Genomic DNA, 27223 nt, shown 5'->3' with positions numbered 1-27223 from the left:
TATACTCATTTACTATAAAATAAAACAAAGTTTTTAATTCAATGATATTCTGTGCATATTTAATTTTATTTTTATACCTCGTCGCTAACGAACAAGCATACGGCCCGGCCCGTCTGATGATAAGCAATCTTCGTAGCCTTTGGACGCCTGCAACTCCATGCGCGTTGCCGAGTCTAACACTCCGCACCCCTCGTTGATAACTGGCAACCATACTCACCGGCAGGAAGGACACTATGAGTAGAGTCTAGTGCTAGTGTTATTTGGCTGCAGATTTCTGTAAGGTTGAGCTCTGCTCTAGATCTGGAATGACATCCGCTGTGCTGTGCCCTACCACACGAAGCGAGGTGTCATTCTCAGTTCCCATTCCCATACCTCTCTTTGGACGTAGTTCAAGGACCAGAGGTATGTCCATATATTTTAAATATTTTCGTCTTAAATTACTATAGAGATTCAGAGTCTGAACATATAACCGTAAGTTTACCAAAAAATTGCCGTAACAGCTATAGGTACAGTCAGATGCAGAGAGAAAGAATCCGCCAAAATGAAAGTTCCACCCTGCCAGGACTTAATTTATTGATAAAGATAACCATATATTTATTTGCAAAAAATACATATAGTGATGAACATAGGTGGACAGTAATTTTGGATGCGTAGGGTAGAGCGGGGAGAAACGTAACACTTTGTACTTTGACCTTAGTTTCTGGTTAACCCTTATTATTTTGATGAGTTTAATGTATCATATATAACGTCAGTGCATGATCTGTACATTAACGTCTTGACTAACATTATAATTGTGTATTTTGTTTTAAAAAAATCCTTTTTTGTTACTAATCACCCCGTTGGCGTGCAGAAAGTAACACGTTGTGGGTCAAAAGTAACAAGACACAGTGGGCTGTAATTTAATATAATATGACATATCAAATCAAAATAAAAACCGGTCAAGTGCGAGTCGAACTCACGTCCCAAGGGTTCCGTACTGCACACATTTTTGAACGAGCGAGCAAAGCGAAGTTCTTAAGTACATTCAACTGTTTATTCAATTTGTCCACACACAGCTGGCTATCTTAGGATAGTTAGTTACCCATTTTTTTTGTTCAAGTATTATGTTAAGCATAGTGCCTACATTTTTTTTTCATTGTTAGGTGTATCTCTGTTAATTCAAGATAACAGGGCTATAACCGCAGAAATCGAAGCTCGAAGTTCGCAAATTGCTGGCATTTCTCTCTGTCACTCTAATTACCTACGGTTTCATTGGTGTAATAGAAAAATCCCCGCAATTTGCGAAATTCGATGGTCGCGATATACGGCAGTTCAGCCTTCTCACTTAGCTACTCGTACTTAAACCAATTATTTGTTCTGTTTGAGCACTAACCTCCTAAAGGTCATGCTTCGACCTTGCGTGGAGGTGCACCTCTCTCGGATGCGTCAGGCCTTCGGCCCAACGCAGAGCTTGGCCATCAACCTTCGCACTAGCTGTCCGCACCACGTTTCACGTAAACAATTGCGGTTGTGGCCCTGACAGAGCTTATCCACAATTCTTATTATCAAGACCTGCTCACGCTTAGTTGCAGACTTCTTACGCGTTTTTCCAGTAATGTATAGGTATTGGGCCCAATCGCTTAGGGGTCATCCATTAATTACGTCACACGAATTTCTAGGTTTTTTGACCCCTCCCCCCCTCCTTGTCACATTTCAGACGCACGGCCGGTTTCCATCCTTACTTGGTAGATATTCCACCAATTCGCACGAAGCGCTTTGCTTCTACTTTCCTTATGCGCACTGCCAAGGAATGGAATTCCTTGCCGGCGTCTATATTTCCGTGTTCTTATAACCCGGCAACCTTCAAATCAAGAGTGAACAGGCACCTTCTGGGCGAGCTCGCTCCATCGTAGGCCACGTCTACGCCTCGGCTAGTCTGTGGCCATGAGTAAGGCTAAACTTGGTCACATTTGGCAAACCCCTCCCCCTAGTGTGACGTCACATTTTTTCTACGAAATCGCCAAATCGAATTAAGTAAGCACCTAAGTATTATAAATATTTTATCAAAATATTTTTGACGATATAAATATTAGAAATGATGACTTACGGCTCCGAAACGTGGTCTTTCACTATCGGCCTCATCTCAAAACTCAAAGTCGCTCAACGAGCTATGGAGAGGGCTATGCTCGGAGTTTCTCTACGTGATCGAATCAGAAATGAGGAGATCCGTAGACGAACTAAAGTCACCGACATAGCCCACCGGATTAGCAAGCTGAAGTGGCAATGGGCAGGCCACATTGCACGCAGAGAAGATGGCCGATGGGGTTGAAAAGTGCTCGAGTGGAGACCACGGACTAGCAAGCGCAGCGTAGGACGTCCACCCACAAGATGGACAGACGATCTTGTTAAGGTCGCCGGAAGACGCTGGATGCGGGTCGCTTCCAACCGGCACGTATGGAGGTCCAAGGGGGAGGCCTATGTTCAGCAGTGGACGTCTTATGGCTGAGATGATGAAATATTAGTAATTTTATAACCCAACACTGTTAAGGAAAGAAAATTAAACGAATAAAAACGATTATCGTTTTAAAAACTTGTTATTTAAATGTACAGCGAATAAAATAATTTAAATAAATTTTCGGTTACTGATGAAGTTAAAGTGACGTCACAAAGTTTGTGTCTCCCCCCTCCCCCATGTCACAATATGTCACATTTTCTTGACCCCTCCCTCCCCCTAAACGTGTAATGTAATTAATGGATGACCCCTTAGCAAAAGATAGAACAAAATCGACAATCTCCTTTCAGGGGAGCATGCACTTGTCGGAGGCTCCGGGCCTTCAGGGCTTTCGACCTTCGCATTCAGACAATTGAACTATAATTGTTCTGTGTTTGAGCACTAACCTCCCGCAACTCGGCCTTCGGCCGTGCGTTTTAAAAAGCCTCTGAGGGATGCTTGGGCCTACGGCCCTACGCGTAGCTCGGCCATCGGCTTTCGAAAAAGCTGTCCACAGCTAGTTTCACGTAAACCATTACGGCTGTGTCCTTAAAACAGCCCAACCGCGTTTTCTTTCTTAAGTCCGGCTCACGCTTGACTCTAGATTTCTAATAGGTTTTCCTGTCATCTAGAGGTAGAAGGTTGTGTATTTTTTTTTTTCAAAATTTTAGACCCTATATTATCGGAGATAAGGGGGGGGGGCGGTCATTTTTTGCCTATTTTCTTAAATAATTTCTAAACTGTTTTATATAAAATTATAAAAAAATATATATTTGAGATCCTCAAAATAAGCCCTTTTAATATGTAACACGATATGGTTTGCAAAACTTGGTTTTCTAATTTTCTCATATTCCCCTTAAAATAGCCCCCTATACTTAAAATTCATTTGTTTATATTACATGTCCGTCTTTGGGTAGCAGACTTCCATATGTGTACCAAATTTCAACTTAATTTGTCCAATAGTTTTGGAGCAAATTGGCTGTGACAGACGTATAGACAGACGCACGAGTAGGCGTCACAAACCCGGTTTCACCGAAATCGAAAAAACCGGAAAAACCGGGTTTACAGCCAATTGTCAAAACCGGGTTTTTACTTTAATAAAACCGGCTTTTTCGAGTTTTTCGATTTTACACTTTTGTAAACATAGTTTCATTATTTTGAAGAGCAAATTAAAAAAACAATACATTATACGCACTAATTGTATAAATGAACAGCTTTTTAGTCTCCAACGTTATATCTATTTTCCCAGTTTTGCAGATAGACTGCTTTGATGGTCCTTGAAGTTAAGGCTTCAATCCAGGATGCTTCGGAGATATTTAGGAAGAAAGTTGTGTCGGAGAAGATTGCCTCTGAATTTTAATATCAGCTCCGTGTTGGCTAGTTTGTTGCACTGGTGAACGCAGAACACCTCGGTCTTGGAAGGGCAGGGGCACAAACGCCACTGAGAGAAATAGTCATCTAATAGATCCAGGTCCTTTTCCAGGATATTTAGTTCAATTTTCAAGCTGTCTTTTTGTGTCACAAGGGCATCATCAGCATAAGCAAACTTCCGCGATGTGGTGTTAGGCAGGATACGACTCAGACCTTTTCAGACCTATGACAACTAATACTAGGCTGTGTTGAGAGTGTGGAAAATCCGCTAGCGCGTACAGCTCGGCAGCCACTGGGGTACCGTCTATTGCTCTTGTTGTGAAGACTAGGTCCGGGTTCACTTCTCCATCGAGCTGATTTGAAAGTTCCTTTGCCTTTGTGAGAAACGACTAAAACAGTGTTGTTTTGTTCCTATCTGCCCAGTCCATGATCGCCTTCTCGTTGGCGTCAGATTTCCTTTATCCCCAGCCGGTATGGTGGCTATTCAAATGTAAAGGGATGGGTGTTCCAAGTAAGGAAGGCGTGGAGTATGCCAGCAGCTACGTGGAGGATTATGTATGCTGCATATCCGCGTTCCGCCGATTTGAATAATCGTGGTGGCGATATTGTTGCCATCGATGTTATTTGAAATCACGTTGACCAGGGCAGTAAGAGAAGACCGGCCGCATGTCGAAGTTCTATATTAATTGTTTATGGTATTATAATGCCGCTACCAAATCAAATCCCGGTATTTTATCTCGTTTAGCGAGTTGGGCATCATCAGCGGTGTATTTCCAGAAGGAGGACTATGTCAACACCGTTGTCATATAATAGGTTGCTTAGGCAAACCGGTTTAGAATTACTGCTTAGTTAAAAACTTTATTGATGGATTTGGATTAATTTATTGATATGGTCTTGGTAAAGTAAATAGAAATGTCGTGGAAGACGTAATATCAAAACATTGAACCTAAAAATAATTGCTTATTTTACAAATTATACGTAAGATCGAAATCACCGAAAAAACCGAAAACCCGGTTTTGCAATCTCACAAAAACCGAAAAACCGGTTTTATAAAATACGCACGGTTTTGTGACCCCTACGCACGAGTGATCCTATAAGGGTTCCGTTTTTTCTTTTTGAGTTACGGAACCCTAAAAGTACCTACTAATCATGTAAATTATTATTGATAACACACTTTAATATTTGCATTTCAACTACATAAACATTAGTATTTTAAGAAAACAAATCAATATTAATTCCTCGTTAGAAATTGTTTTTATTTCAAGTGATGAGATCAATTATTGTCTTATAAACATGTTATCTAATCAGATAATTCAGGGGTCAGAGTTTTTTCACTTACAAATATGGCATACATCGTTTACTAATATGGCATAGATCCAATAGGTATATTGTATGGGATGTAAATGTTACTTTTGTATGGCTTTGTTACTTTTGTACCCGACCGCATTTTTCTGAAAACATGAAAGATGTCTTTGAATTTGAAACGCAACGTGTGCGAGAAAAATAAATTGCAATCAATCTAATCAATATCCCTTCGGGTGGCAGGGCCTCCGGTTGAACGGTAGGAAAAATGGCGCGGCCATTTTTAAAACATGCCCCTGCGTGGCAGAGGCCGGGAGCCAGACACTCCCCAATTAGCGGTGAACCGGGAGACGGTTCCGTCACAACAAGCCCGTGTGTGGCAGAGACCGTCTCCCGGCCTCTGTGCGACGCCGTATTTTGCGCCTAAAATAAAACCATTAAAACTATGCCTTGCTTGCTCACTTTTGCAAGATGCATTCTTCATTAAACAAGGATGGTATTCCTTAAAGGTTGAATTCCCGCGTAAAATAATGTTTTTTAGAAATGGCGTGATGTTCACGCCCCACCAGACCTCGTACGCACCGACCGTCGAGCCGCGAATATTCAGAAACCAGAAATTTATTTGCTAACAACATTGTCCTTACAAAGGTACACAAATGGAATACGCAGTGATAAAAAGTGAAATAAACTGTGTGAATCGTGTTAAATGTAATGTTTTGTCATAAAGACTGCTTTTTTTCAATCAATTGTTTTATTTCCTAATTATACATATTTTTATACATGAAAGAAAAAATAATTGGTAATATGAGATTTGATCAAGTCCAGCATAATTCAAATAAATATAATGAAATTCATTGGTACCTATACAATCAAAAAAGCTATTTTATGCTGAATTCAATTCAATCATACATATTTTTTAAGAATTGGTCAAATTTCTAGCACACGTCAAATTCGCGATGACCACCCATGGAGGCGCCGCCACTTGACGTATATTTTTCTAAATTTGCCGCACCACTCAACCTCAAGCCACCGTTAAATCTGAGGCGCCGCCATTCAACGGCTTGTTATATATCTGTCCATCTCCCGGCTCCCCGCCACCATAGAGACCTAGCCAGACAATGCCACTCTAGGGGATATGCAAATATTCAGAAAATGTATGAATTTTAATACAACATAAATATCAAAGAACTAAAAGTCAAAAAACGTACTTTTGATTCGAAAAATTTTGCGTCACGTTGCGTCCTCTCACACAACCTAATAGCACGTGGCGCTCGTTTCGACTGAATGCGCTGACTGAGTGAAGGGGGCACCACTGTCTATCGCTTAATAGCAGCGGAGTGGTATTTTGTCTATTAGATAAACCTACAGAGCAATAGTTACTTTCCACCCGCAGTTACCTTTGTCCCCGCTCTCCCCTATATTTCACTTGAAGAAGCATGCAAATTTTGCTTAGTAGCTAGGTAGTATAACTAAATATATACAAATTGAAGCTAAGCTAAGGTAAGTTATATAATAATAATATCATCGGAATACACATATGATTTTAATGAAATTGTCATTGAATTGATTTGTGCCTTATCGAAAGCCCTATTAATTAGAGTAGTACCCAAATAACTTTTTTCATTTGACGACTTCTGTATTTATTCGGTTTATTTAGTTCGAGTATCTAATGAATTCGATTATTTAGTTAATTTATATTTAAGTACGTCACATGTGACATGAACAGACAAGGAGAGCAACATAAAATATATTGTTTTGTCTTCCTTCTTTCAATGGAACTTTTTTAGAGTTTCTCTTCCTCAAAGGAGGCTAGTTGTTAAGACGAAACTCAAAATACTCTCATTTGCATCTTAAAAAAAATAGGATGGGTCACTGACCTGTCCCGGTAAAGTGAGGTAGTGTGCGTGACGTGTGCTTGTGTGTGAAATGGGGTAATTTGACAGAATCTGAAAATTTTCCCCAGGCATACCTCACCTTAAGACTAATTACAGGTCCTTAATTTATTTATTACTCGTACATATTACAACTTCACTTCATCGGTTATATTGTGTTCAAAAACCGTGACACTAGTTACAATAGGTATATTAAGAATATATAAATATTCTACATTTTAAAAGTAAAAAGAATACAAAATAATACATACTTTTTCCAACCGTTTATTAACACTAACGCCACTAACAAATTTTACGACCAAACATAAGAAGTATTTTATGATCGCGTCTTGTATACAAAAAAAACCGGTCAAGTGCGAGTCGGACTCGCGTGCCAAGGGCTCCATACATTACCCAATTTTTGGCAATGTATTTTTTTATGTGGAACGTGAATGAAATGTCTTTAAAAACCCTGTAGTGGTCGGATCAAAAACTAAGTAATTAAGTCCGACTCACGCTTGACTGGACATTTCTAATAGATTTTCCTGTCATCTATAGGTAAAGAATTATTTTGTGAAGGTACTTACCAATTTTTATTTTTATTTTAGACCCAGTAGTTTCGGTGATAAAGGGAGGGGGGGATAAATGGTCGGACAGACAGACAGACGCACGAGTGATAATATAAGTGTTCTTTTAATAAGCATTATAATATCGTCGGGTGACAAGCAAAAGTCACTAAGTACTATCAAAAAATTTAAGTAACAATGCACTTTATTACACTTGTAACACGGTTTACTGTCCAATAATTTTAATGGTGTTAGTTAGTGACTTTTGCTTGTCACCCGACGATATTATGTGTTTATAGACTTTATTTGTTACTGTTTTTATTTTAGAATTAAAAATACTGTTTCACATTCACTATTAATTAACCAAATAAAAAAACATCTCTAAAAAATGCCTCTTTATTTCAGTTTAGTAACATACTTTTACGACCGACGACTTTTAAGTTAATAAATAAACAATTGAATATTTAATCAGTAACATCGACCACCCTGACGAACACTTCATACTCCAGATTAAGCTTGGTCGGACGAGAGTTGGCGACTGTGCTGAAGACCTTTGTGCCTTTGAAGCTGTAGAAGGACCCCTGTTTATCCCCATGCAGGGAATTCAAACGTGGTGGGTACCTGGAAACGAAATTAGTTTAATATAAATGTTTTGATACAAACTTTTATTCTGTTCTTATTTTAACGAGATTAATTTTGATGAGGTTCCGTCATCAAGGGAGTTCGATCGCACCATTATAATATTGGTTTGTTAAGACACAAACACATTTTTTCCACAAAACGCAATTAGTGCTCTGATTTGTTTAAATGTAGAAGAAGCGTGTGTTTTATAAACTTACGCGTCAATACTTCTTGTTGACCTGGATGATAAATATCTTTAAAAAAATCATATGACATCATATGATAATCAGACATCGTACATTTTCCAGCATTTTTGGTGCAGCAGAGTGGTGTTAACGGAAATAGTATAGATAATTTCAACTGAAATGATAAATTAAGGTTGATATTAACGTAATTAACGCTAATTAATCATTAGGGTTGAAATTATTTATACCAATTCCGTTAACACCACTCCGCTGCACAAAAAATGCTGGAAAATGTACGATGTCTGATGATAATACATATCTTATAATTCTTGTATATTTGTTTATATGTTGTATATTTCGGGGATCTCGGAAACGGCTCTTTTGATCTAGCTAGGTCTTATCTCTGGGAAAATGCGCATTTTTAAGATTTTATATGTTTTCCGAGCAAAGCTTGGTTTTCCAGATGTTGCTATTTAATTTATGCATATTGCAACATTTTTTGCATTGAATTCGGTGAGTGCTTAGCGTCTTTAATTTTTATTACTTAGTATTGATAATTATTTTAAAGCCTGTGTCTATATTTACGCGTGCACGTGCGCATTGTGAATATTGTGATGTATAGAGTGCGTAGCCAAAATGCCAATCATTCACACTCCCTAACGGACGAAACGCAACTACACAAGTATACATTACCACTAAGTTACCCAAAGTAACATTTTCTGTTTTTACAAATACGTTTAGATGCTCAGCGGTCTCTAGAAACTCCATTTATTTAGCAAATGACTATTATTTTATAGCCATTCACTGTAAGTAAGTATTTTAAGCGGCTAAGATTATCTAATGGTATTAAAAGCCCTAATTTACTTGAGCTTCAAATTTATTACAATGCGTGGGCTGACAAGCGTGTAGGTGATATTGTCAACAAGAGTATGTCTACTGATATCAGTGTAAATACATATCTATAAATAACTGCAATGGTCATCTCAGTCGAACAGTATTTGTGCCGAATTTTGCACGGGTAGGCTCAAAAGTTGCTGCTATTTTTAACCGACTTCCAAATCCCAAAGGAGGAGGTTATCAATTCGGTTGTATGTTTTTTATTTTTTTTATTTTTTTTATTTTTTTATTCTTTTTTTTATTTTTTATGTTTGTTACTCCATATCTCCGTCATTACTGGACCGATTTTGAAAATTCTTTTTTTGATTGAATGTATATGCATACAGATTGGTCCCGTTTCTATCAAAACCCAGTTCTGATGATGGGTTCCATGAGGAATCGAGGGAACTCCTCAAATCTTAAAGGCATACATATAGTGATTTTTGGGTTTTTATCATCAAATCAAGCATATACATCCAAAAAAGTGACATTTGATGAAGTGGAACTGCTGATGATGACCAGAACGGAACTCCTCAACGAAGCATAGTTCACGGTTGGCGATGTGTCCTCTTCGTTATGTTTGTTAAGCAAGTTCAGTTTTTAAGCTACATTTTTGTCAAGCTCGAGTTCTGATGATGGGATCCATGAGGAATCGAGAGAACTCCTCAAATCTTAAAGGCATGCGTATAGAGATTTTTGTATTTACATCAGAAAATTAAGCATTTTCATTAAAAACTGTCGCATTTGATGAAGTGGAACTGCTGATGATGATCAGAACAGAACTCTTCAACGACGCATAGTCCACGTTTCGAGATTTTTCCTCTTCGTTATGTTTGTTAAGCAAGTTAAGTTTTTAATGCACATTTTTGTCAAGCTCGAGTTCTGATGATGGGATCCATAAGAAATCGAGGGAACTCCTCAAATATTGAAGGCATGCGTATAGAGATTTTTGTGTTTACATCAGGAAATTAAGCATTTTCATTAAAAACTGTCGCATTTGATGAAGTGGAACTGCTGATGATGATCAGAACAGAACTCTTCAACGACGCATAGTTCACGTTTGGCGATTTTTCCTCTTCGTTATGTTTGTTAAGCAAGTTAAGTTTTTAAGCCACATTTTTGTCAAGCTCGAGTTCTCATGATGGGAACCATAAGGAATCGAGGGAACTCCTCAAATATTAAAGGCATACGCATAGATTTTTTTGTATTTTCATCATAAAATCAAGCATTTACTTTAAAAACTGTCACATTTGATGAAATGGAACTGCTGATGATGACCAGAATAGAACTCTTCAACAACGCATAGTACACATTTGGTGATTACGAATTTCGATTTTGACTTGGACTGGGTCCCGGACTCGGACCCAGAACCGGACTCATACCCGGATCCGGTTCGGACCCGGACCCGGACCTGGACTCGGACCCGGGCTCGGACCCGGACTCGGACCCGGACTCAGACCCGGACTCGGACCCGGACTCGGACCCGGACCTTGACCCGGAAAACCACTATGATACCTTAACTAAATAAACCACTATGATTACCTACCATAAAATGTGTAAGTATATAAGTATGATGATGCCAATCTTACTAGCCCCTCCCGCTTAAACCCCCGTACACCGCAACGCATGCGCCGTTAAGTGGGTTAGGTTAGGTTTGAACTGCGATCCTCACAGAACCGAACTGCTATCAGAGAAGTGGGTTAGGTTAGGCTAGAACTACGACCCTTACAGAAGCGAAATGCTAGTAGAAAAGTGGGTGGTTTTACCTCCTTTTCTACATAGTAGGTATACCATCTACAATAATCTTTCACCGGCCCCCATAGAAGTCGGTTTTTTTTTCTTAAAAATTATTTACATTTGCACTTAAATTCCATTCAATCTAATGTGGCTGTGGTACAATTATCTAAAACTTTCTTGAGAGGAAAGGGGACGGCCACCTTCCCATACAACAGTAGTCCCCATTTTCCTCTCTGGATATTAACATTATGGAAAATATTTTAACATAATTTGATGTATATCAACCATAGCTATACCCTTACGTTTGATAATAATAATAATAATAAGCCCGCAGGGCAGCTTGTGGCGAGCTGTTGGGGAGTAACGACCCCACGGACCCGAGTGCTCCCGAGAGTCGGTCAGGGTCTCCGTCTCCGGCGTGTCTTCGTCGGTCGGAGTGGACCCCAAGGGGACCCGCAGGACTCTCAGCTCTGGCTTGCCTTCATTGGCCGTCCAGAGAGGAGTCGCTAGAGCTATATGCTCCAGGGGTGGAAGTGAAAGATGCATAAGACGCGAGTTGGCACAGTGGCTGGTAACAGCCACTGGGTAGAAAGCGGCGCACACCTCTCGACACCCCTGAGCCGCTCACACCGATGTTGCTCCTGGTCGTCTTTACGACGGCAGTTTCAGGGGCCCATCTAGTCAGCGGCGAGTCACCACCTGCCTCGATGACGGTGTTAACATTGTTATGGCAGGTGCCCGGACCTCTTTGCAATAGACCAGTTTCATTGTCCACCCAAACTTCAATCTATAGACCGGAACACTGTTCACTTTTTCTACAATAGTCCCAATGCCTGCTGCGACCGGTTCATGGGTGTCTATTGTTGCGCCTGTGAACGGGTTCCAGCAGGCGTTCTACATGACATTAAAGCTCTCCAAAGGGCCTCTACGTGTTGGATCTGTATCCCCACGCAAGCCTATCAAAAGACCGGGATTTATAGGCCCGTGAAATTCAGAAAGGAGATACAAATAATAATAATATTCTTTATTGTGCACAATGATTGAATACAGCAAATTAACAAACATAAAAAAAAAACTAAGCAACAACAGGCGGTCTTATCGCTAAAGAGCGATCTCTTCCAGACAACCTTCGGGTAGTAGAAATTATCGAAGGGAAGAAATAAGTATAAGGGTAGCAAAAAATAAATGAAGTGCAAGAACAGGAAAAAAATAAAACCAGCACAACTAAATATATAACAATATGAATACATACATTAATAAGATATATAGCTAAATAAATAAATATATAAATAAATACATATATACATAAATATATCACACAACACAGAATCAGACAGACAGACATAATCTAATTATTAACGAGTTTGAGGAAGTGACAGATAGTGAATTTTGAGTTGAGCCTTAAACATGGGAAGCGATTTAGCATGTCTTAGCTCAGACGGCAGAGCATTCCACAACCGAATCGCTTGGAAAGTAAAAGAATCGTTATAGAATTTAGAAGAAGAGGAAATTTGGGCAAGCAGATAGTTCTGGGAGCATCTTAAAGAAGAGAGGTATCTGAATCGCTCCTTCAAGTAGATAGGGGTGGAGGGGTTGAAGAGAATACCGTACAGGTGAGCAAGAATGTGAAAATTGCGTCGCAAACGTATGGGGAGCAACTTGAGCTCCGAACGGTAATAGGAGACGTGGTCATATTTTCGCAAGCCATAAATGAACCGGATGCATAGATTTTGAAGCCGTTCGAGTTTATTTAGTTGCTCTACAGAAAGATCGGGATAGCTGATATCCGCATAATCTAAAATGGGGAGAAGCAGAGCATGAGCAAGCGCAATTTTAGTAGCGAGCGGTAGAAAATTACGAAGCCGCCGTAGGGATCCTACAGCTGCAAACATTTTCCTACTAACCTCATTGATCTGGGGAATCCAAGATAGAGTACGGTCCATAATTAAGCCTAAATTTTTAACTTGAAAAGAATAAGGAATCTGTGTGCCGTTAAATAAAATCGTAGGTAAATTAGAAAAATCTAATCGGGAGATTAATTTTGAACTACCTATAATTATTGCTTGCGTTTTAGATGGATTGACAATGAGACCATAGCGATGACTCCAGTCTAAAATGTTTTCTAAATCATTATTTGTAGTATTAATAACGGATGGAAGATCGTCAAGCACACCCTGAGAATAAATCTGTAAATCATCAGCATACAAGTGATAAGAAGAGACAATGTTACTGGTGATGGAATTAATAAATATCGAGAAGAGTAGTGGAGATAGAACACCACCCTGCGGAACGCCGGCCAGAGTGTTGGACCAAGAGGAATGAGAACCTTCTACCTTAATTCTCTGCCGACGACCGACAAGGTAACTTCTAAACCATTGAATAACTGGAGGTGATATATTAAGGGAACATAATACTGAGATGAGAATATCAAAATCGACGGTATTAAACGCGTTACTAAAATCCAACAACGTTAATACCGTCACCATCCTTTTATCCATTCCCTCTCTGATGTCATCAGTGATTTTGATAAGCGATGTGACCGTGCTATAACCGGAACGGAAACCGGATTGGAAAGGGTTCATGAGGTTATATCTATTTAAATAAGAAGTTAATTGTTGATGGACTAAGCGCTCAAGAACCTTGGAAAGAAAAGGAAGAATGGATATGGGGCGGTAGTCAGAAAAGGAAGAAGGTTTAGACTTTTTAGGTAAAGGGATTATGTGAGCTTCTTTCCAAAGCGTTGGGAAAATACTAGAAGAAATAGAACTATTAAGGATGTGGGTAATGATAGGAACAAGGAGATCAAGGAGTGGGAGGATCATATTACGGCTCACATTGTCTACTCCGACAGCATTGGAGGATACTGATAGTATGTTCTTCTTAACATCACATTCGGAAAAATTTGAGAAAGCAAATTGAGAGGAGACAGACGTTGTGAAATTAGAGAGATCGTTGAGAGTCTGAGTCTTGACCGGTCCACTGAAAGTGGCAGAAGCGGAGAAATGCTGGTTGAGCAAATCAAGATCTACATCCTTATTCACAGGGGATTGCTGAGATTTACCTACTCCTAATGTTTTAAGGAATTTCCATGTCTTAGTAGGATCACCATTTTCAATGGAACCGTGGATGTGACGTCTCTGGGCATCACGGCAGACGGTGCTGCATTTGTTACGCAAAGTATGGTACTTTTCCTTATTTCTGTCTGATGGATTTAACCTGTATTTTGCTTTAGCTACGTTTTTCTTAGCAATCAAAGACCGTATGTTGTCGGTTAGCCATGGAGCCGGAAGATGCTTAATTTTAACAGGACGGATTGGAGCATGGGTATCATAAAGCTGTGATAGAAGAGAGTTAAATAAAAGAAGCTTGTCATTGACATCACTAGCCTTAGAAATCACGCTCCAATCAATCTGAAGAGCATCATCGCACAAGTGCTCAACGCTCATTCTACCAAAACTACGCTGTAATAGGATTCTGGGTTTAGATTTAGGTGGTCGAATTTTATATGATAAGAGAAGCAAATCGTGGTAAGAGAATTCTACTGCCGGGTATTGCTTGTATTTAGCAACATGACTTGAAGAGGAAACAAGAGTCAGATCCAGTAAAGATGGAGAACAATTGGGAAAGTGGTGAGTAGGACCAGAAGGGAGAATGGCTAAGTCGCAAGCGCTAGCTAAGGAATTTAATGATTTGGATCGGAAATCATTTTTTAATAAACATGTATTGAAATCACCCATAATAATATGATGATTGAATGAAGGCTTAAGGTCTTCGAGGAGTTTTTCAAGTGAAGAAAAGTAACTTATGTGCATAGAAGGAGAATAAAAAACACCAAGAAGAACCTTTGAATGGGATAAGCAAATGTCAAGAAATAGGTACTCTGCTTCGTTGGAACAAGAGGGTGACATACTAATAATAGAAAAAGGAATGTGAGATCGAATATAGATGGCAACCCCACCACCGCCTCTACCGGAGCGGTCATTCCGCACCAACTGGAATCCAGGCAGGGAGTATGAAGTGGACGGTAAGCAAGGTTTGAGCCAGGATTCAGAAACAAGAATGGCATGTATGTTATTTAAATCAAAGGTTAATAAAAGGTCATTATAGTGGGCGGGAATACTCTGGGCGTTGATATGTACAATATTAAAATTTTTAGGCACGTCGACTAGTTGTTCGTTAAGTATGTCATGAAGGGAGGGCGGAAGGCTGTGGAAGCTGTCGTCATCTCCGCCGGACGATAAAGAAGTAAACTCATCACCACTATCACTGTCGCAAGCTAAACTATGTTGTGTCATAAAAATTAAATGATATAGGTATAAGTATTATATATATATATAAAAAATATATGTGTATGATTAAAATATAAAATGATTAAAATATACGACTAAATTTCATTCTACTACCCGCCAGCAGTACTGCAATTAAAACGTTTCGTCTGAAAAAATAAAAATACAGAAAAAAAAAACGATCTAAAAAACGTTATTAGTAACGTAACGTTACTTTAAACACTGGCAACAATATAAAAATTAAAAAGAAATGTCAGTACTGTCACTGTCAAGTGTCAGATATATAACCACAAAATACCTTAATTTAATTTAACAACAAAATGAGTGATATGCAAGTAATTACAATAGTGAAAAGTGGGTACGAAAAATAACACATTATACGGCTAAGGATGAAAGTAATACAAAAACGAATCAAAAGAAAACTTGTCCGGAGTAATAAATATGGAAGGAAGAAAGTAATATGATTCTGTAATAGGTACTAAGTGCGCAACTTCGCTGCTTGCCTTCGGGGCCTCTTAGCCTCTTTGTCCGACTGGTTCGAAGAAGTCCCGGGCTCTGCCTCCTTAGCATCAGCGTCCACTTGGATTTTATTCACGTCCTCGAGAGATGCCACGCAGCGGCGTTCACCGTTCGCAGCGATGACAAAAACACTTCCATCACGAGTGAAGCAGCCACGCACTCCAAAACGATCCCGGGCCGCCATAAACACATCATGCCGGGGCTTCGTTAGGAATTCAGATAGTGTAATACCCGTTCCCTTCAGTGCAGTTTTGGCATACCACACCGTGTCACGGTCAGAGAGGTCACGAAACTTCACAAGAATGCACCTTGACTTATATAGATTTTTTGATTATTGTAAAAATTAGGACCGAAAAACAGATATCATACTTAAATGCTTTTAACTCTTATAATAATTAAAAATTCGATAAAATTAAACGTAGGGGCATAGCTGTAGCCGATATACAACACATTGTATAAAAATATTTTCAATAATGTTAATATCCAGAAAGGAAAATGAGGACTACGTTTGTATGAAAAGGCGATTTCGCAAGGGCCTCCACTTTCGTCTAGGTTATAATACTGATTTATGTTGCCAAAGTTTAATTTAATATATAAAACGCTCTTTAACACTTAGATAATAATATTAGTCAGCTCTATAGCTGTAATATCATGTATAATTTTGACATGAATTATACACGATTACACACGTAATTTTGTTTGGCCTACCCCTAGAGTGTTTTTGCATAGGTTTTCGAGAGCGCGGTGGAGCGGGATTTCTTGACTATGCCGGAGTCGTTAAAAATATAATAAAACTAAACTAAGGTAAAATGTTTTTGATTTTATTACAAGCTTTTATTTAGTTTCACCCGACCATTGTCTGTAATCAAATCTTGCAAGTTAAATTTGATCCACTTCCCGGTTTCCGATTGAGCTGAAATTTTGCATACATACGTAAGTCGGGTGACAATGCAATATTATGGTGTCATCGAGCTGATCTGATGATGGAGACCAGAGGTGGCCATAGGAACTCTGTGATAAAACAACATAACCATGTGTTTGGGGTTTTTAGAATTGTCTCGAAGCGATAAAAGCTTGTACCGAAAATGAAATTATTGCCAAAAACTTTTTTCTATCAGTTTGGTGATAGTCCTATTATTATATTAGTGACCAATAATTATAAGGTAGGTACCTACATTTATTTAGTGATCGATTCTAGCTAAGTTGAGGTTTATCATGAACTTATAAGTAGTACACATACAAATAGATAGATATGTCTTGTAAACCAAACTTTAGGTTGTACAATTTTAAATTTATGAAAAACATTATACGAGATTTTGTTACTTTTCTTTAATTTTAACCGAAGCAATTCCTAAGCGATAAAGAACCTGCCCTTTTTAATTATGTTCTTAAAACAGTTATTTACGATTTAAGATATAATAAAGTGATTCATTTGGAAATAAAAAGTGGTTATTTAGTCGCGGTATTTTACAAAACTCCTCGGGACGATGACCGCTGGAGGCCGATTCTGTGTTATCCATTTGATATGTTTTTTTCTTATTTTGATACGTCCTTAAGTCATGTCATCAGTCATCTCACGCGCACCGCTAAGTGCGAGCGGGATGTCTTATGAGACGACACTTGATTGCATTGCGTGAACACCAATAAGTGCTATAGGCTCACGATAATTGGTGCAGCTCTGCAGCTCTGGTGATTGGTAGACCCTGGGGTCGTATCAAAACAGAACAGAATCGGCCCCAGAAATTTCGTTTTTATAGCCAATAAACGCACGCAAAGCCGAAATCAACGTCATAAAGGTTATCCTTTGTACTTAATAAATGTTTCATTTATTAAGTACATTGTATTACGAATTTTGGGCCTAAGGTCTGCAAAGTTGGGGAATGTATAAAGAAAAGTAAATACAGATAGCAATAATAAGCTATCAAAATAAACATTTTGCATAAAATATTGAACTAATGCATTTTTCTGTCATCTGAAAAGTTAGAGATATAAGAATATACCTGTTTTTATTTGACATTTCAGATAATTAACCCGTGGAGCGCCCCAAAATTACCGTAGTATGGAACTCCTATACTAGTTACCAGCTATACTAGTTACCAGCACACGTGTGACAGTAGGGCGCTCCAAGGGTTAATTTCTTAACTTACCCTTTCTTTACAAATACGTGACTGAAAATGACAGATGCGATTAAGCTATTTAGGGCTGATTTAGACGATGCGAGAACTCGCATGCGAGTTTCTTACCATTGCGGGTTTTGATTGGTCGATTGAATTGTACGTAATCAACAGTCCGCAGTGTAACTAAAATCGCATGCGATTTCGCGCGTCGTCTAATTTTGGTAACATTCCATTTCTAACCGCAGCTGCACTACCGGTACTGAACGCGTCGCTGTCATTGTCAATTTCCATAGTAAAATGAACAGTAGTGCAGCTGTCGTTGGAAATGAACTGTCACCTTAAATCGGCCCTTGTTTATGAATAACACCATAAGTACTTACTGCGTAACGAACTCCGAAGCATTCTCCTGCGTCGGCGACAGGTAATGGCACTTGACAGCCACCTCCTTATCGGCGTACGCCTTGTTGTAGTGTGTCGAGCTGCCCTGCTACTCGTCGCCGAAGCCGATGTAGTCCGGGGACACGTACTGGTTAACCAGCGCCATAATGATCCTGTGGAGATAAGGGTATTGGTACTTACTGCGTAACGAACTCCGAAGCATTCTCCTGCGTCGGCGACAGGTAATGGCACTTGACAGCCACCTCCTTATCGGCGTACGCCTTGTTGTAGTGTGCCGAGCTGCCCTGCTACTCGTCGCCGAAGCCGATGTAGTCCGGGGACACGTACTGGTTAACCAGCGCCATAATGATCTTGTGGAGATAAGGGTATTGGTACTTACTGCGTAACGAACTCCGAAGCATTCTCCTGCGTCGGCGACAGGTAATGACACTTTACAGCCACCTCCTTATCGGCGTACGCCTTGTTGTAGTGTGCCGAGCTGCCCTGCGACTCGTCGCCGAAGCCGATGTAGTCCGGGGACACGTACTGGTTAACCAGCGCCATAATGATCTTGTGGAGATAAGGGTATTGGTACTTACTGCGTAACGAACTCCGAAGCATTCTCCTGCGTCGGCGACAGGTAATGACACTTTACAGCCACCTCCTTATCGGCATACGCCTTGTTGTAGTGTGCCGAGCTGCCCTGCGACTCGTCGCCGAAGCCTATGTAGTCCGGAGACACGTACTGGTTAACCAGCGCCATAATGATCTTGTGGAGATAAGGGTATTGGTACTTACTGCGTAACAAACTCCGAAGCATTCTCCTGCGTCGGCGACAGGTAATGACACTTTACAGCCACCTCCTTATCGGCATACGCCTTGTTGTAGTGTGCCGAGCTGCCCTGCGACTCGTCGCCGAAGCCGATGTAGTCCGGGGACACGTACTGGTTAACCAGCGCCTTAATGAACTTGTGGAGATGAGGGTATCGCTCTGCGTAGATCTTTCTCCCGTAATCGATTTTATTTGGCTTATATGACGAATCATCTTGACCGCTTCCGTCGCCGTACCTATCTCCATTTCCATACCCATCTCCATTTCCGTCTCCTCCTCCGTATCCATTTCCTCCAAATCCTCCATTGCCTCCAAACCCGCCGTTGCCTCCAAAGCCCCCGTTCCCTCCGAATCCACCATTGCCCCCAAACCCTCCGTTTGGACCCTCCTGGTGTATATATCTGTAGTCTCCGTCATGTTCGGGATATAGACCTTGTCTGTACACATACGTGTATTTGCCCTCATCGCCTCTGACGTATTTTCCTTCGCCTAAAGGCCGATAATACCGTCCGTCGTCGTAAACTCGGTATTTTCTCGGATTGTATTTCCCATCGTCATACGGGGAACCTCGAATGATTGATAATAACGACAGCAGTAAAATCTGGAAAACCGATGTGAATTAGATATGGACATTGAACATTATCGACACAACTAAATAAAAACTACATTTGTTTAAAAATATGAACAGCTAAATAATTCATTAATGGATATGTCTATGAAACAGGAAGTCCAGTTATCAATTAATTAATTAATTAAAATATTTTATACAAAATACCGTATATAACTCAACATGCGCAGCATTCAAATGGCTTCATCTTCAACCGTAACTAAAATCAATTATTCACTTACATATTGCATCATTTTGATTTTCACTGAATCAAGTCCTGGATATTTTATCTAGTAGATTTATTTACGCTCCCGCGATCGGAGCTCGTTCGGCTGACTTCGCCTTCTATCTGAAACTAGACTAGCCATTATATCACACGGGGAAATATTTTGAATGACATTGATCTTTAATTTTCTATACATATAGTTTTCATTCTAATTTAATTAACATTTAGATGCGCTATAAATTTTGTTCAAAACTTACCGAAAATTAGAGCTTCTTCAGGGTGCGCTGAGGTCGGTCAGTGGTATTAACATAGGTTAGATCATTTGATTTCCGTCAAAGATTTTTCAATCCGTTAATCATAAATCACTCACACAGGGATTAACTGCACTAGATATCAATGTCTCAAGCGTCAACACAAAAAAATATATAATTAAAAATCACAACAATATTTGCACTTTCGAGTCGACCGGCCTACGTGAGAGTTACTCTTACATGGGATGTACTGGCGTGAACCCACTTTACACGGAGACACATAAAGATGCCAGCGCGTCGAGAACGACAGTGTACCTTCTGCATTCCAAAGACCCAATTTTATTAAGATGCGCTCAGATCCCTGACGCCAATCGGTGACACTAATACGGATTTCCCTTGCGCATCGAAATAGCAAAACGATGACTCCATCTGCGTCTAAACTTTTCGCATACCTTATAAATAATGCTATTATAGGTACATAAAATGTAGAATATTATGCTTTTAGTCACCGCAATAAGACCTTTATCCTATATTGGTTTATTTTGAATGACTAATTCATAATTATACGATTGGCTAACAAAATATGGAGATATTTAAATTCATGATATGTGATCTCGAAAATACCTATTAGCGTCGTCGTATAATAGAATATACTTCTAATTTTTGCACATAATCAATTCTGTTTTATTTATTAGGTCAAAGGTGTAACATTGAATAAATATCTATCGAATATCCGTTATTTTTTTCTGTTAGATCGAACTAAATAGTTTGCTCTAATATTTGTCATGACAAATCTAAAACTGGTTCAAAAGGGTAGTTCAAGGTAAGATGTACCTAACTAGTTAAACGGGTCTTATGATGGTCGCGGTTTTATCGTTTTTCGTCAGGTTTTCACAAGTATCTACCTACCTATATGTGCAAAAGCGATACTTTATTTACATGACAGACTGTAAAAGCTTAACCATTCTATACCTATTGAGCTAATCAAAATGTGTTGTATTTATTCTGGCGAGTCTAATTATTGTTAATCATTCCTGCTACAGTACGGCATTTAATATGGGCTGCTATTTAATTGATCACCAGATTTAATAAAATTTAATACCAAAAAAATCTATTTTACCACCCTAAAATAATGAATGATCACCAAAATTATAACACCATTTTAATGTGAAATGATTACCAATTTTATTACATTTTACTATCCTTTTAAAGGAAATGACACCAAACTAATCATTATTAACCCAAAAATAGTAAATGATTACCAAATTTCAAACCCCATTTTAATGTGAAATGATAACCAAATTTTTACATCTTGCTATCCTATTAAAGAAAATGACACCAAAATAATCATTGTAAACCCAAAAATAGTAAATGACCACCAAAATTTGAACTCCATTTTAATGTAAAATGATAACCAAATTTTTAAATCTTGCTATCCTATTAAAGCAAATAAATATTATAGAACATAAATAAATATTATAGAACATTCTTACACAGATTGACTAAGTCCCACAGTAAGCTCAAGAAGGCTTGTGTTGTGGGTACTCAGACAACGATATATATAATAGACAAATACTTAAATACATAGAAAACACCCATGACCCAGGAACAAATATCTGTATCATCATACAAATAAATGCCCTTACTGGGATTCGAACCCAGGACCATCGGCTTCGCAGGCAGGGTCACTACCCACTAGGCCAGACCGGTCGTCTTATGTCTAAATGACTCCAAAATAATCACTGTAAACCCAAAAATAGTAAATGACCACCATAATTGTAACCACATTTTAATTAAAAATATTTAATATATCGTTATCCTATTAAATTAATTAATCCACTTCGTCACCTTTTTCTAGTAGCATTTTATTTCTGTAACATTCGCAGTTCTAACCTAACCTAACCCACTTTTCTAGTAGCATTTCGTTTCTGTAAGGGCCGCAGTTCAAACCTAACCTAACCCACTTTTCTAGTAGCATTTCTTTTCTGCAAGGGTCGCAGTTCAAACCTAACCTAACCCACCTTTCTAGTAGCATTTCGTGTCTGTAAAGGTCACAGTTCAAACCTAACCTAACCCACTTTTCTAGTAACATTTCTTTTCTGTAAGGGTCGCAGTTCAAACCTAACCTAACCCACTTTTCTAGTAGCATTTCTTTTCTGCAAGGGTCGCAGTTCAAACCTAACCTAACCCACTTTTCTAGTAGCATTTCGTTTCTGTAAAGGTCGCAGTTCAAACCTAACCTAACCCACTTTTCTAGTAGCATTTCGTATCTGTAAGGGTCGCAGTTCAAACCTAACCTAACCCACTTTTCTAGTAACATTTCTTTTCTGCAAGGGTCGCAGTTCAAACCTAACCTAACCCACTTTTCTAGTAGCATTTCGTTTCTGTAAGGGTCGCAGTGCTAACCTAACCTAACCCACTTAACTGATAGCAATTTAACTTACGACATGCTACTAGAAAAGTAGATTAGGATCAGGTATGCGGTGCGGGCTACGGGGGGTTGAGCGGGAGGGGCTAGTAATTTTGGCATCCGTTTACTTTATTTGGTAATATGTATAAATTTTTTGGTAATCATAGTGGTTTATTTAGGTGAAAATATCGCATTAATTTGGTCTTCAAGATTTGGTGATCATTAATGATTTTTGGTGATCATTCAATATATTTGGTATTTGAATACAATTTGAAGTGCAGTCGTAATTAAAATGGTGGTACTTTTGTATTTTTAGGGCTTATTTTTTTGGCGTTCAGTAATTTTTTTTGGTAAGCATGATTTTTTTATTTAGGGTACCAAAGTATTTTTTGGTGGTCATTATATTTGTAGCCTTTAATATGTGACGCATTGAGGCGTAAGTAAGGCTTTTCAGGTACTGAACCCTAAAAATAATTCAAAATATAATAGCAACATAGGACCCGATTCGGATTTTGAAATAGACATCTATTAGACATCTATTAGACATCACCAAGATACGATAACGATATGTTGAAGATCTAACCTGTCAAATATGACATTTGCGTAATTCTGGACATACTTTTGAACGATTTCCACAGGCTATGACGCCTATGACTTAGAGATCTAAATCACATCTAATAGATATCTTACTCTATGTAACGTAAAAGTGACATTGGTTGCCCGAATTACGCTGCAAAAGAGAACTAGTTGATATCTAAACTATAACGTATCTAGAATGGATCTGATAGTGTGTGACGTCTCTTGTGAATATCTTGAAGTTCGAATACGGCAGATAGCTAGATTTTAAATACCAAATACTATATTATTGACCTACTGACCTATTATCCAAAACAAGATATAGAATCGATGCATCTCATAAAAAGTAGCATGGCACGTGGGCGAGGTGTTCGTAATTACCTTGACACGCTCCTATTCTCTTAGCGATACAGTCGCGTCAAGATCATTTTGAACACCTGGCCCTCTTAGGAACTTCTGCTGCTGACTTATTTATTATTATTTATTTTATTATTTATTATTATTAACACACAGTACAGAACATATAATTGAACAGGTCCCTGCAAAACTGTATTTACAGTTTGCCTGCAGGTAAGAGTCTCTACATACACATGTATTTAAGTGAGTACTAATTTTAAATTATTATTAAATCTAAACACTTAGTGGCACTTGCACATGTGCAACTGTCACTTAAGTGTTTGCAATAGGTACAGTTTTAGGGCACTTTTAAATTTATTTTTATTTGGCTCATGCCGAATGTTCTCGGGTAGACTATTCAGGAGATACGGAACTCTTTTCCTAAGAGTTCTATCACCAAAATAGTTGCTAACCCGGGGGACTTCAAATTTTCGCGCAGTTACTGCCCTTGTTTTATGCTTATGTTCTATTAGTATTGAGTTGTGCTCTTCATTGCCATGGTTGTTAACTGCTAGAAGGAATTTGTGCTTTAAACTAACTGGTAGTATTTTGCAAATTTTGAATAGTTTATAATAATCGTTTTTACAGCTGTTTCTGGTTTTCTTATTTACGAGTAGTTTTAGGAATCTAATTTGTAGTGCTTCTAATTTATCTATGTATGATTTAAAAGTAAGACCATAGCAATGAAGTGCATAGCTCAATACAGATTCCACTATTGCAAAATATAAACATTTCAGTATGTTATTAGGTACTTTATAGCTTAAGTGATAAAATCTACCTAAAAGAATTCTTAATTTACTACAGATATGGTCTATATGTTGTTGCCAAGAGAATGCGGTATCTATTTTGACTCCCAGATATGTTACACAATCAACTTTTTCTATAGGTTTGCAATGACAAGCTTTTAATTTATCGTGGAAACAAGTAAAACTGTGGGTATACATAGGCAAAGGAGTTTCTACGGTGCATATATAAGGTGATTGTATAATGAGTAGTTTTGTCTTATCGGAATTCAATATAATGCCATTATCGTGTGACCATTTAACTATTGAATCTATGTCCTGTTGAACCAGATGACATATATCAGTGACATTGGTTCCGGCACGTAAGGTGCAAAGATCGTCAGCGAACATATATGCAGAACAATTTTGTATAGCTCCACACAAACTGTTAACATGCATGAGATAGCACACAGGCCCACATACCGAGCCTTGAGGTACTCCGCATTGCACCTGTGTTTCATCGCTTAGGTCGTCACCAATTTTGACGCGATATGATCGTGATGTGAGGTAGTCACGGAACCAACAGTTCAGTGGCTGCCCCACACCACACTCGTCCATTCCATTTAAAAGGGTATCTATTTCTAAGGTGTCGAATGCTTTTTTAAAATCATAAAATATCGCTACAACTATTTTTTTATCTCCTAAGTAAGTGTTTATTTCGTTAGTGAATTTGGATAGGAGAGTGGCGGTGCTTTTATTTTTTTGGAAACCATGTTGACTATCATTTAATATACTATGTTTTTGTAGACGCTTGCGTGATGGGTCGGTCATCCGTGTTGAATGTGGGTCAAAAGGATCCGCCGTGACATTTTTTGTTTTATCTGCATCTTTACGCACATAAACAACCACGTCCAGTTGCTACTTATTGACACAGTTATTTAAGGCCTGAGTTACACTTGTAAGTTTTACTTACGTAAGTAGGGACAAAGCTATTTGTTAGAATGAGATAACGATATTCATCTCTCATTCTGTAGTATAGCCGTGTCCCTACTTACGTAAGTAAAACTTACAAGTGTAACTCAGGCCTAATACAATCGCACAATACGTTTTCGATACAGCGGCGTTAGCTAGTGCAGCATAATGGTAACATTCCATTTCTGACCGCAGCTCCACTACCGGTACTGAACGCGTCGGTGTTATTGTCAATTTCCATAGTAAAATGAACAGTAATGCACGCAGCTGTCGTTGGAAATGGACTGTCACCTTAATACTTTATGTCACTGTCACGTTAGATTTCCGTGTCACTTCAGATTTCACGGTCAATTTTCTCAACAGATTTACGTCTTTATTGTTGCCGTATTACTGTTGTGATTAGAGTCGGACCATAAAGAGTCTGCAGCGGATTTGATATCCCACGCAGTACAAGTGTTATTTATACGTCATAATTTCATAGAAGTTTGTCGTTTAAAATGACACTTGCACTGCGTGGGCTATCAATCCGCTGCAGACTATTCTTGGTCTGACTTTAGAACATTCTATGCGTCACTCATTTTATCAAAGGATTAAATAAAAATTATAGGGATAATCTCCAGATAGACTCAATAAAGCTTTTCTTTATCTGTAAGTATATGTATTTGGAAAAGTATTTCCAGATGGCAAATACTTTTGGCTTTTATCCGCTACTATTAATGCTGACTGTACAGATAAATACTTAAAATCGCATAAAACAACCATGACGCAGTAATAGTTCGTGAAATAGGTACAACCAAACCAAACAAATCCCAACAAACCAAATAAAAGCGGGATTCCAACCTAGGACTTTCAGCTTCGTATGTTAAGTCTTTAGCGACTAGACTAGGAGGCTATATTGACACTGACATCACTAATCTCCTACTTCTGCAACGCTGGAGCAATAACGCTGTAGCAATCACCATCACTATCCCACTAACCGATTAAGGGGGTTAAGCGATTAAACCGTTAACCTAGTGACAAATTATACTGGTAAACATAGTAACTCCAGGTTTAACCGGTTAACCGGTTTAACCGGAAATGATGGGTGATGAGGGGAATGATGCAAGTGGTGCTAAGCGTACTAAAAGTACGCTGCTGTTGCAATCCGAATGTAACTCTTAGCGCCACTTGCACCATCCCACTAACCCGGGGTTAACCGGTTAAACCGTTACCCCATTGTAAAATTGTACTAGTAACATGGTAACTCCAGGTTTAACCGGCTAACCCCGGGTTAGTGAATGGTGCAAGTGGCCCTTAAGGTAACATTCGTGTACTAACTATAGCTGCATTAATGTTGCGACATTACTACGACTGCGTTAATGCCACCGCAGATACAGCGGCGACGACAACGCTGCAGTCGACGTATGAATATCACCTTTAAGGTGACAGTCCATTTCCAACGACAGCTGCACTACTGTTCATTTTACTATGGAAATTGACAATGACAGCGACGCTTTCAGTACCGGTAGTGCAGCTGCGGTTAGAAATGGAATGTTACCATTAGATAAACACTTTTTGCGGTACATTTCAGATTCTACATTTTCTGTACTCTGAGCTGTAAATTATAATTTGAGCTTATTTATACTCAGGTACTATAATATAATATTATTAGGATTAGGACTACTTTTGCAATCAAGCGCCTGTATCAGCTTGTCAATTAGGCTGCCTTTTTACTGATCTTCCTTTTTTTTCTCTAATCTCCGCTCATTTCCACCTCAGTGGAAAGCGAGCGTTAACCTCACAACAGTAACAATCGTTGCTTCCACTACTGGAATATCTGTTATTTTACCTAATTTGTCTAGAACTTACTTATGTATCATATTATTATTAATTTTTCAAGTCACTGCTTGGGTCTGTTTACAGTTAAGGGATCTAAACGATGGTACGACTTTT

General features: G+C 38.8%; 1 protein-coding gene across 1 annotated transcript; it reads right to left on the bottom strand.

Moving 5' to 3' along the window:
- Window positions 1–8029: 8029 nt before the first annotated feature.
- LOC134666239 (ATP-dependent RNA helicase A-like) lies at window positions 8030–19738 on the bottom strand (the record flags this gene model as incomplete). Its single annotated transcript, XM_063523391.1, has 2 exons — window positions 8030–8201; window positions 19098–19738. Coding segments are annotated over 2 exons (798 nt in total), but the record flags the coding sequence as incomplete, so codon positions are not given.
- Between the last annotated feature and the right edge of the window lie 7485 nt (window positions 19739–27223).

Source organism: Cydia fagiglandana, chromosome 7 (assembly GCF_963556715.1).
Source record: "Cydia fagiglandana chromosome 7, ilCydFagi1.1, whole genome shotgun sequence".
In the NCBI taxonomy this organism is placed as follows: Eukaryota; Metazoa; Arthropoda; class Insecta; order Lepidoptera; family Tortricidae; genus Cydia; species Cydia fagiglandana.
The sequence above is the reverse complement of the archived record's forward strand: the minus strand, read 5'-3'. Positions and strand labels throughout refer to the sequence as shown.